General features: G+C 40.9%; 1 protein-coding gene across 2 annotated transcripts; it reads right to left on the reverse strand.

The window, feature by feature from the left end:
• Positions 1-297: 297 nt before the first annotated feature.
• LOC113018697 (carboxypeptidase Z-like) lies at positions 298-10025 on the reverse strand. 2 transcript variants are annotated; one of them, XM_026162012.1, is made up of 11 exons: positions 9875-10025; positions 9388-9417; positions 8545-8919; positions 5569-5796; positions 5254-5480; positions 4829-4993; positions 4523-4681; positions 2320-2455; positions 2009-2148; positions 1772-1871; positions 298-872 (listed from the first exon to the last, which is right to left on the reverse strand). In XM_026162012.1, the coding sequence occupies exons 1-11, from the start codon at positions 9945-9947 to the stop codon at positions 529-531; spliced, it is 1977 nt and encodes a 658-aa protein (XP_026017797.1). In that variant the 5' UTR covers positions 9948-10025; the 3' UTR covers positions 298-528. The 2 variants fall into 2 exon arrangements, with proteins under 2 accessions (XP_026017797.1, XP_026017796.1); XM_026162011.1 differs by lacking the exon at positions 4523-4681 and having other exon boundaries at positions 9875-9998.
• Between the last annotated feature and the right edge of the window lie 942 nt (positions 10026-10967).

Raw genomic sequence — 10967 nt, forward strand, 5'->3', positions numbered from 1 at the left:
TTATATCACAAACCAAATTCTTCCTTACGCTCACTAATGAGAGAAATGAATGCAGAACTATTTATTCTCAATGACATGTCTATTTACTCCAATTTCACAAATTGCACACTGTGTTGAGGAGCAACCACCGTTTGGAGCAACTTCAGCCAGATGTTGGTTTAGCTTGCCCCCTAGTGGCCATCAGAAACCTTGTGTTTGGTAATTGTAAGTAGTCAGGGGTCAGGTCTAAATACGCCAATAATTCATGAAAAATATCGACAGTTCAGGTGAAATAGTGCTATAAAACTGCAGGTCAAATCTTTTAACGTGTTTTTTATTCAATCGTGGCCATTAACTAAAGTTATGTTACTGTCCAGGCAAAAGCTTGTAAGGCGCTTACATTATAATTCAGGTGTGGGCTTCGGACCAGACACAGCACATAAAGGCAAAATTGTGAAGCAGAAGTAGCATCAGTAAAAAGTAACACTTCCATGTTTTTTTGCATAATGTAGAAAGACAGACTCATTTCTTGCTTCTCTTGTTAAAGCTCTAATATTGCTTCAGCAGCCAGGTGGGGGAAGGTACTCCAGGCAAAGCAAAGTAATTCCACCACCAGGGCTTCTCTGCTCTCTCCTCTTGGTTCTGGCTCAAATCAGCCATCTGGGTGTAGTGCTGGTACTGGTTGTAAGGGTCAAACTTGTCGTAGGATGAGAAGTCCTCTTCCTGCGGGTCAAAGTTCACAGGCGCTTTCGGCAACACAAAGTCCACTCGGCCTGCAGTCTTCATGCGAGAGGGCACCTGGATTCTCTTGGTGGCTCTGGTGTAGCCTTGCCCAGAGGCGGAGACTATGTGGATGCCAGGAGTGAGGAGGCGCCAGTAGTCTCCATTTTCAGCTAGGGCAGGGAGAGAAAGGCTGAGTATTTGGGCTTTTAATTGGGCTTATAATCAACATGAATACACAGTACATGAGTACGAATATATTTGTAGAGAAATGTTCATTTTACACATCAAGATGGGTTTACACAACTTGCAGAAACCCTGTAATACAAACTGTGGGAGTAGGTGTTTGGTAGAACTGCAATGACCTTAATAACTTTAGTTGAAGTAAGATATTGATTTGGTTTCCAGGTACTTCCACCTCGAGAACCTAGATAGGATTTTTAATACAGACACCAGTGCCGATATTTGGCAATATGAAAAAAAACCCATATATATCAGAAATTGTTTACCTTTCTCAACACAAGAAATAAACTAAAATAAACAGATTACTCAGACAATATGACAAAAAAGTTGAGATTTGTCAATTATTATACGTTTTGTGCTGCTGTTAGTGACTACTTGATGCTGAATCTTGTTTTACTGTCACAACAAGGTGTTTACATACGATGCTTCTCAGATTCTCACTTGGTTATTGAATTTGTGGCCAAACGCATCTCACCTTAAGGAAAGTTGTAGAGTGCCTTACTGTGCAACAGTAACACTCATAACATGGTTGAAGGGTGGTTGGAAGGTTGTGATCAGAATAAACAATGATGTTATTGAGCTTAATATAGGTTTTATGAAGAACCTGACACAGGAAGTTGTACTTATACTGGACAACTACCTCAAAATGCCTTTTTTGCCTTTATAGCTCATATCTTTTTAATATTTAAGATGCTACATATCTGAATTACTGAATAAAAATCATGTTGGCCATAAAGAGCTTAAGAATTGACTAAGAGACAAAACTAATGTCATAACTAAATGAAATTTTGTAAAGGCGTATGTTTTGTTAGCAGGTGATAGTTATTACCTGTTGTAATGTCGTGCTGTATCCCTCTGACAGATATCCTGGCACCTTTTATAGCATTTCCCTTTTCATCTTTTACAATCCCTTTGATGCCACGATGGGCCTGAGGACCAACACCCAAGAAAGTTGTTTACAAATAGATCATTTCATTCATCGCACTTGAGATTCAGTATGCTATTGCTAACATGTGCTGAACTGCCATGCCAACAAAAATCAGGATATCTGCTAAAAGAGTCTTACTGTCTCCATAAATGAGAGCAAAGATTCTTGGTTTTCATGCCAGGCAAAGGCCAGTTCCTCTTCAGGGGGAAATCTATCACATCCCACATTCACAGTCACCTCAAAGCAGTTGGTGTGGAGATAGTTGAAGTCTTGCATTCCTGACCACAAAAAAACAAAAATCCAAAAAACACACTCACAGGTTCATAACTGGTCTTACAGCACCCTCTAGCAGACTCAGCAGACAACAGCACTTTCCTTCCTGACTCAGAAATCTATTTTACTTCTCTGGATTTGTGCCCCCCCCCCCCCCCCCCCCCCCCCAAACTCACCGCCTGCCAAGCTGGACCACTGAGCTGCATTAACGATCCCTTTCTGGCTCTGAGTACGAGACGATCCACAGCGTGCGTTTTCATTGGACATGGTTTCGTGGGCATTTGCATAAGTTGCTGCGATAAATTTGAAAACCTGCAAAATGTAAAACTGGTTAACTGTTTCTCCCTTTGTTCAGATGAAAAAATAACCACTGATTTAAACCACATGTTCACAGGGTTTTACCGGGGCAACAAGCATAAATAAAAAATCAGAGTCTGCTGATCTTAATAATGTTTTGTCCTATTTTTTTGCCATCTGTTTTCTGTTGTTAGCAATGACTCATTGCTTCCTACCTTCCCTCAAAGAGCAGTAAACAGGCATGTCACTGCATTAAGTGTTTTATGGGAGCACACTGCAAATAATATTCAATATTACACCTTACTTACCAGTCCCGTTACAGTTGTAGTAGCTGTAGTCTAAACCATCATGGGTCCTTCACTTTATAGCCTTTAACTCATTAAAACATGACTGATATATTGCATAAAGTAAGAATATAAGGGTGTAGAAGGTTTTCAGAACTGACCAGTGACTGTAGGAAAAAGCATAGAGCAGTGTGCACTCCTGGAGGATGCACACTCGGTCACAAAGGATGCACTGGTGTATCTTTTGTGTTTATATTTATCATACAGTCATGTCAGGTATCATTTAATTAACACTGCTTTAAAAAGGCTTTCTCCTTTTTTTTAAAATCCCCATTGCCCCGGCTCCTCGCTCCAAGGGAATCCTCACCTCTTTTATTTGCTTGTGAGTTGGGAGGCCTAGGATGCAATGGGAGGAGTCAAGTAGGGCTGCCACGATTAGTCGACTAGTCACGATTACGTCGACTGTCAAAATCATCGACGACTAATTTAATAGTCGACGCATTGTTTGAAGCTTTGTAAGATCCCAAAAGACGCAGGAATAAGTAAGTAGGATTTAAGAGTGTAATAACGGACTGAAACAGAAGATGGCAGCACTGCATGTACAAGGATGCCAGCTGCCGTTAAACCCCGAAGAAGAAGAAACTGTGTCCCAGAATTCATAGCGCGGACCAGCACAGTTGCCAACAATGGCGGCAGCTAGTTAGTTTTAATATTACTCTTATTATTCTTTCTGGGTCACAAAATAAAGTTTAACATATTTTCAGGCGAGAATGTAGCTGTGGAAACTTCAAATATCTGCTCAGTTTATCAAGACACCGCATATTTTCAAAAGTGCTCCAACGTTTTCGGAGACGTCTGTTACCCACTAGCTCGATAGCTAGCCGGGGGCAAAGCTCACTAGAGTCCGTGAGAGCACCGGACTCCCGGCAAATCATTTTCAAACCCACCGCAGTCTTTCGCTACTCAGGTTAAACATATATGAGTCACTTAGATAAATTAAAAATGTTATTGTTTGGCTTTTTTAGTATTTTATTTGTTCCTGAGTAAATCGGTTTGGCTGAGAAATAAAGTTATAGTTTTTACACAGCTGAATAAACGACAACTGATTATCAGAAATGTGAGATGCTCGAGAATATACTCCGGTGTCCTGTTATATTTTAGATAGCAAGGAGCAGACGAGACTGAGTTTATTAAACTCCAACGAAACAATCTGCAGATTTCATTAAACTTTAATAAACTATCATCTTGTCTTTATTTTTAATTAAAATATACCTTAAACACTTCAAGCTGTAAGCTAATGATAGTTATATAAGAGCAAATACGTGCTGGTGCAATAAGCTGTACGTTTTACGTCCAATGGATGCATGATCTGATTAGTCGACTGAGAAAGAGGGGAATATATACACTGAGAACTGGATTAAACATGCAATTAAATTAAGGTTAGGTTCACATCTAACACGTCCAACCATTTATGTGAAACTAATACGTTTAAGAGACGCGCTCTTCATCTTGTAGTTTATGCTTGTTTAGCATTGGTTGACCCACCATTTACCTGGTAGATGTTAAAAGATTAAAAAGGCAAATCAAATAACCAGAATGTCTGTGGTTACAGTCAACAGTCTATTCTTTTTCCAGCTTCCTCTAAACATATACTACATGTTCATACCTGTACTGATGACAGTAATAATTGAGGTCCTTTATATTTTCTGGTTTTCAGGGTTTGTTTAGGTTTCACTTTGTTTTTGATTATTACAAACTATCCTTTAACTCTATAAGTTTCCCAAAGAACCCTTTTTACCTTATCATCTGGGGTTGGGCAGAACATTTCATGTCCCAATGGGTGTTTGGACAGATCATAAGGGTAAGACACCACCAAGTCTCCACCATGGAAGTTAGCGGAGAGCACAAACGGGATGGAGCGGACCCACTTCATGACAGCGTAGGTCTCTGGTGCAACCTGGATTTCAGCATTAACACTTCTTATTGGTCTAACTGATTAAGTCAGTTTATTGTAAAGAGGCAAACTTTGCAACAGCACAGCTCGTTATTTCATAAAGTATGTGCAGTGTCATTCACTATATATGGATAAGGATTTATACTGTACCTTACCAAACCAGTAATAGTCTGGGATTAGGATGTGGTCGGTGCGGTAGCCCTTTTGTCTGCGTCTTCTGTAAACGATGGACGTCAGGTCGGGGAAGTTTCTGTTCAGGTCGATGTTTTGGGCGTTATTTCGGCCGATGTTCCAAGAATCATATCTTTGATCCTCCTGAGGAATAAGTATTATTGCCTTATTAATAATATGTGTTTTAGATAGTAGCAGTATGAGTCATCCAGAAATTGCCATTCAACTATAACAGACTACAATATATTCTGTAAGGTGAGCGTTTGGCTTCGTGCTCATGGGCATCAATTTAAAGAGCTGATGTTCTGCTGCACTGTGCAGGGAATCATGCATTACTAATTACTTAACTATTGACTCAAACTGCACATCAATATATTTACTGCTTGTAACTGTAAATAGCTCACCTGCTCAAAATCGTAGTTATTGTCACTGACTCCGGAAACAGCCAACTCATACCCATCGGGGTTCATGGAGGGCAGAATGTGGATGCGGGTGGTGTTGATTAGAGTCTGAATCCGCTCGTTGCCGAGCAAATACTCTGAGCACAAGTGCTGAGCCAAGTAGATGAGTAGTTGGCGGCCAAGGACTTCATTTCCATGCATGTTCCCAATATACTTTACCTCCGGCTCAACTGTATGTAGAGAGCCACGTTTAAGTTTTACCTACATTTGTAAGAGAAAAGAAAGCAGACCTTATGAAGACTGAGGAGCCTGACTTACGTAGTTCATGCTCTCCGGGATTGTTAGAGAACTCGATCACAAGCAGCTCTCTGCCCTCCATACTGCGGCCTATGCTGTAGGTCCGGGCTATGCCGGAGCACTGCTCCTCAGTCTTCTTTAAGACACTGATCAGGTCAGTGTTGGAATGATAGGTGAACTGCAAAGTGTCAGGAGAGTCCGCAGTGAGTAGAATATCCAGGCCATCAGCAGCTTCTTCTTCCTCCTGCCCTGTAGAGACAAGCATAGTTACTGGAAATCTGCAAGCTGCTCTGCAAGCTGCTTTGCAACCCTTCACCACTCCAGCTCATCTTTTTAATCAATGCCAGTTCTGTTGCTCATCCCACAACCAGCTTTTTATGTATGCACACAGAGTAAGGTCCCAAAACAGACACACTACCGTGGCTCAGGGGGTTGGGAATCGCATCTGTAACCGGAAGGTCGCCGGTTCGATCCCTGTCCTTGGGCAAGACACTTTACCCTACTTGCCTACTGGTGTTGGCCAGAGGGGCCGATGGCGTGATATGGCAGCCTCACTTCTGTCAGCCTGCCCCAGGGCAGCTGTGGCTACAACTGTAGCTGCCTCCACCAGCGTGTGAATGTGAGAGTGAATGAATAGTGGTATTGTAAAGTGCTTTGGGTGCCTAGAAAAAGCGCTATATAAATCCAATCCATTATTATTATTATATTATCACAGTGGGTTTTAACACCCTCTTTTTAGGGGCTGTTAGGTGAAGCTGGCTTAACAATGACTTGTTCTATCTCACCTACCTCAAATGGAAGTACTATCCTTATTTGTGTAAGGTTTTCCAGGGTATAAATATTGCAGTTTACAACAGAAATCTAAAGGAGAAAAAGTTGAAGCACTTCAAATCTATAATTAGTTAGAAGTGTTTATTTCAACTGCCACCCCGCCCCTCCCCCAAAGTCTGTACAAGTCTGCCCTGATTTTAGGATTCACACTTATTTCTGACACCAGCTGAGACCAGACCTAGAAAGGCTGTAAAACCTTTCGCTGCTGGTTTAAAAAACATGATTTATGCAGTGTAAAACTGTATTATACAAAAACTTTAACATCTATGACTGCAACACAGAGCTGCTGGCTACATTATAAGCTACAGATGGTTTATGTAAACACTTCCTGCGCGTCATATTGTGGAGAAATCATCCCAAATGGTACGTGCACTCACACCTCTGAGGCCCTTTCTTTTTCCCTAATATGTCTTTGCATAGATACAATTTAAAGGGTGGAAAACACAGAGTAGCACAAGACAATCATATAACAAAAAATCATAGTACAAAGAAAAACAACCCAAGACCAACTGCATGTTTTATAAATATATTGATAATTGACACTACTGTATTGATAATTTATCTCAATAGAAAGTGGAAGATTACATAGTGTATGCTTGGCCAATATGGAAATTTTAAACTTTTAGACTGATGCAGATATTTAGTGATTTCAAAAACCCAAACAGATTCCCATCATGTTTGTTATCTGTAGTTATTTAAGAATCCTTGTTGACAATGAAGTCTTCTTTCATTCTTTCATTCAATCTGAAGAAGATGCACCTCTGTGTATAAATAGTATGACCTCCATTGTGTTTGAGCCTCTGATGAAGGTCGGCGAAATAAATTAGTAGAGTTGAGGTTTGCGAATTATTTCGCTTAAGTTTCGTGCTAGCACTACCTAATGCTTCTGCTTGGATCAGCTTGTTGTTGCATTTGAGTGCCCTCTGGTGGATAAATTATGTAACATCATGTTGTGGTTGATTGTTTCTCTCGTTTCCACTTTTTCAAAATTTTTATTTATCGGCCTTTATAAATACTGATATGAGCCAATATCGGTCCCTAGTATACCGCACCCGAATTATGTTTTTACATTTATGTAATGTGAAGATTTAATATTATCAGGATTTTTTAAATGCCACATGAGGAAATCAACCCATCACATTGCGCCACAAACACTGACCCAGTCTGCCTACAAACATTAAGTTTTATTGTGCTGAGTGATAGAAGTAAAGTTAGCTTCACTGCTGCAAAATAAAGGAGTAAGACGATGTCAGGCAGCGGACCAAAGAACTGAGAGGCCCGTGAGGGGAGTCCAAACTTAAGAATGCATTGTAGTATCTGCTACAGCTTGTTGTTTTATTATTTAAGATGATATAGTTATGTTTATAAGGGTGCATTCAGGAGAACACTGTTAACGCAGGCCTTTAATCGCCCTCGTGAGTGTTACTGTCCTAATATGATACACAGTGAAAGAAGAACAGCTGGAGTTCTTACACTGATATCAGGCTAACCTGCTACCAGACTGTGCATCATGAAAGTTTTGGAACAATTTAAAAAGCACTACCTGCATACACTTCATGAAATGTACACATTATACTGTCTATAAATGTTGAAATGACACAACTTAACTACTCAAATTGGTTCCATGTGTCTGTGCAGAAGTTGCTGCTGTTCACGCGCTCATCTGGTTCACACATGGAGATGCAACGAGTGGTAGCAAAATACATATTTGGGTCTGTTATTGTTTTTGTGTTTTGTTTTTTACTATAAAGACTTTTCAGCTATTTGGGCAAGATATGATTTAGCAATGTGTGCCTTTCTGTGGTTCATTGTGGGTTGTTTATAAAGCCACTGCCAATAAAAACACCAGAAGATAACCACAGGATCAAGGATTAGTGACAGTTTATAGGGGAAGTAAGGCGTTCCAGTTAGGCTATATCTTAAAGTGAGCCACATAAGCATCTCTGCAAACCAGATGCCTTCAGAATGTGTTTAGGAGAAGGAGTGCACTGCTGAAATTTTCATGCCTGCTTTTTATTTGACTTGCTCTTTTTTTCAGGTGGAAAAAAGAAGCTAATGTCAGTATTTAAAACATTTACACGGATGTCATCAGCCACAGCCAAGACTAAGGCCAATTCAGGTCAACAAAGGTCAACATAATGACAGTATGCTGTGATTATATCTCACCTCTGAGGCCCTCCAGGGGGTCATAACATCCCTCTTGGTCGCTGACAAAGAAGCGATCGCAGTCGAGGAAGTAGGGCCAGGCCATCTGTATCTTGTCAAACGTGCGACTGCATCTTCTGCGCACGGCTTCACACGTGCTGCGGCACGGCTTCAGCACCTTCTCCTTCTCACAACGTGGGGCCAACACCGAGCAGCCCAGCATGCGAATCTCTGGGTTACAATCTCCGCCCAGCAGAGATTCAGCCACGCTGATGAGGAGGTACTCAGCGCCAGCTTCAGCATCCTCACGAGTCTTGTGACCGAGGATGTTTGGGAACATGGTTTGAGCGTAGGGCATGTCATCGCAGTAGGACAGCATTAGATCTGTGCATTTGGCTGAGTAGAAAAATTCCACAATGAAGACAGATCAGGGATCAGCTTAGAAAGTAACAGATCAAGACGTGTATCTCCATCTGTTGCAGCGCTTAATCATGAGCTTCACTGTGCCATCCTCAATCATCTAGTCCTAAATATTTCTATTATCTCTGGAAATTAGAATTTGAATATTTCATGCTGCCATCGATCATCTAAAAATACTCAATGATTTTATGGCTTTGGGGACAGATTCCACTAAAACTACACTCACTATCATTTATAATCTCCTCCTGTTTGTTGTGAAAAACAGTCCTGTTGCAGTCACTTGGCATATTAGGGGGGGGAGAAGGGGGACTTTGAGGCTTGGTTTTTTCCAGTGTTAGAGGCACAAAAAACTGATTGGTTAGAAATTAGAAAGTGTACAGAAAAGCAAGATAGCAAACAGCACATGCATGACACTTTTCTTGCTTTAAGCCCATGGGTACTTACGTTTTTCTTCTATTATTGGCTTGCACTGTCCTGCAAGACATACCAGCATGCCATTAGCTGACACTGAGTAGACACTAGATGGCAGGGTGGTTTTTGTAAATGCTACAGTGGGGCCTACAGAACACTGCTCGCTTCAACAACTCTCTATAAAGCCAGTCAGTGTACAAAGAATCATTAAGTCCCTCGAGGATCACATTTTCCACGACTATAAATCGTATTCATTAAACTTGCTTCCATCTAAAACATTAACACCATCTGTCAGACTTTAGATCTGTCACCATCTAATTCAGCTCACTCATCCTGTAGCTTTAGGTTTTTTTAAAGTTATATACAAGAATTTTTCACAAGTCTAATTGAACAAAAATGAGCTTCTGAATCAAGAATAGTCCACAGCCTGCACGTGACGTCCTGTCCAGTTTTTGCGCGGCCGGTCCAGATGCGCACATCAGCATAAAGTTTGTTATCGCAAAAAGTGCAGAAAGTTTACCTCGAAACTTCGGGTCGCATCGCGGAGGAGCACAAGACGCAAAAACCAACAACTGCAGCAGGATCAGCAGCATGATGCGCACTTTCCGACACTTATGTTCCGTTTCGATGTGGCACCTCACACACTGAGCCAGAGGGCGTGAGTGTGCGCGTTGGAGTGTCCCAAGTCTGCAAAACTTTCCTCCGAGCAACTCTGTGAGCCACTTTATTACAAGCATTACGGTTTCCTATCGAGTTACAGAGGAAATGGCTCTGAGGTAAAACGGGGATAAGTGCATGAAAGGATGGGCAAATTTTCGCTCACATTTTGCTGCGTCTTCGTTTTTCAGTACGGCTGGTGGCTGTTTCACGGGCCTGCTGCTGGGTTTAACTCGAAACTCAAAACTGGCTCTGCGTATTTAGACTAGTAACCTCACATTTTCACTTCACATGAATCCTCATTCTGAAGAATAATAATTTATAGTTTGTGTCGGTGCTTCTTCTTGCTTTAAACTGACTGTAAAATTATAACATCATATTAAATGTCAGTGTGAGCTTGCTTTTAGTCATGAAGCCACAGATTATCTTTTTGTTTGTTTGTTTGTTTGTTTTGCCTGTCCCGTTTGGCTCTTTTGCCGTCAGAATTACTGTCTAAAGGCGAAGAAAGATGCCCAACGGATTTACTTTACCAAATAGACCATCCCAGCCTCTCCGTAATGGTCTATTTGATTCACCTTTTATTGTTTATTTTATTTTATTTTTACTTGTTAAATACGGGACAGACTGGGGAAAAGAAAGGGGAGAAAGAAGAGGGACGGGGATAAAGGGCAAAAAACAAAAACCAACAGAATAAGCAGAAAAAAAATACATATATAAGCCACAGATTATCATTTCATTCTGTATCCCCCTTCCTGTGGGAAGCTTTGTGCTACGTTTAAACACAATATTCTAGTTTTATTTGTCTGTTCTATACACTTAAAGCGGTCTAATCCACAAAAATCCCCCCAAACCAGTCACGTGCCCGCAGAGAAAGAGAGTACAAGCACCTAATGCTGCTTTCAGTGTGTGAGTAAGTCACAGTCAGAACTTACATATAATAATAATAATAATAATAA

This window comes from Astatotilapia calliptera, chromosome 3, assembly GCF_900246225.1.
Source record: "Astatotilapia calliptera chromosome 3, fAstCal1.2, whole genome shotgun sequence".
NCBI classification, from domain to species: domain Eukaryota; kingdom Metazoa; phylum Chordata; class Actinopteri; order Cichliformes; family Cichlidae; genus Astatotilapia; species Astatotilapia calliptera.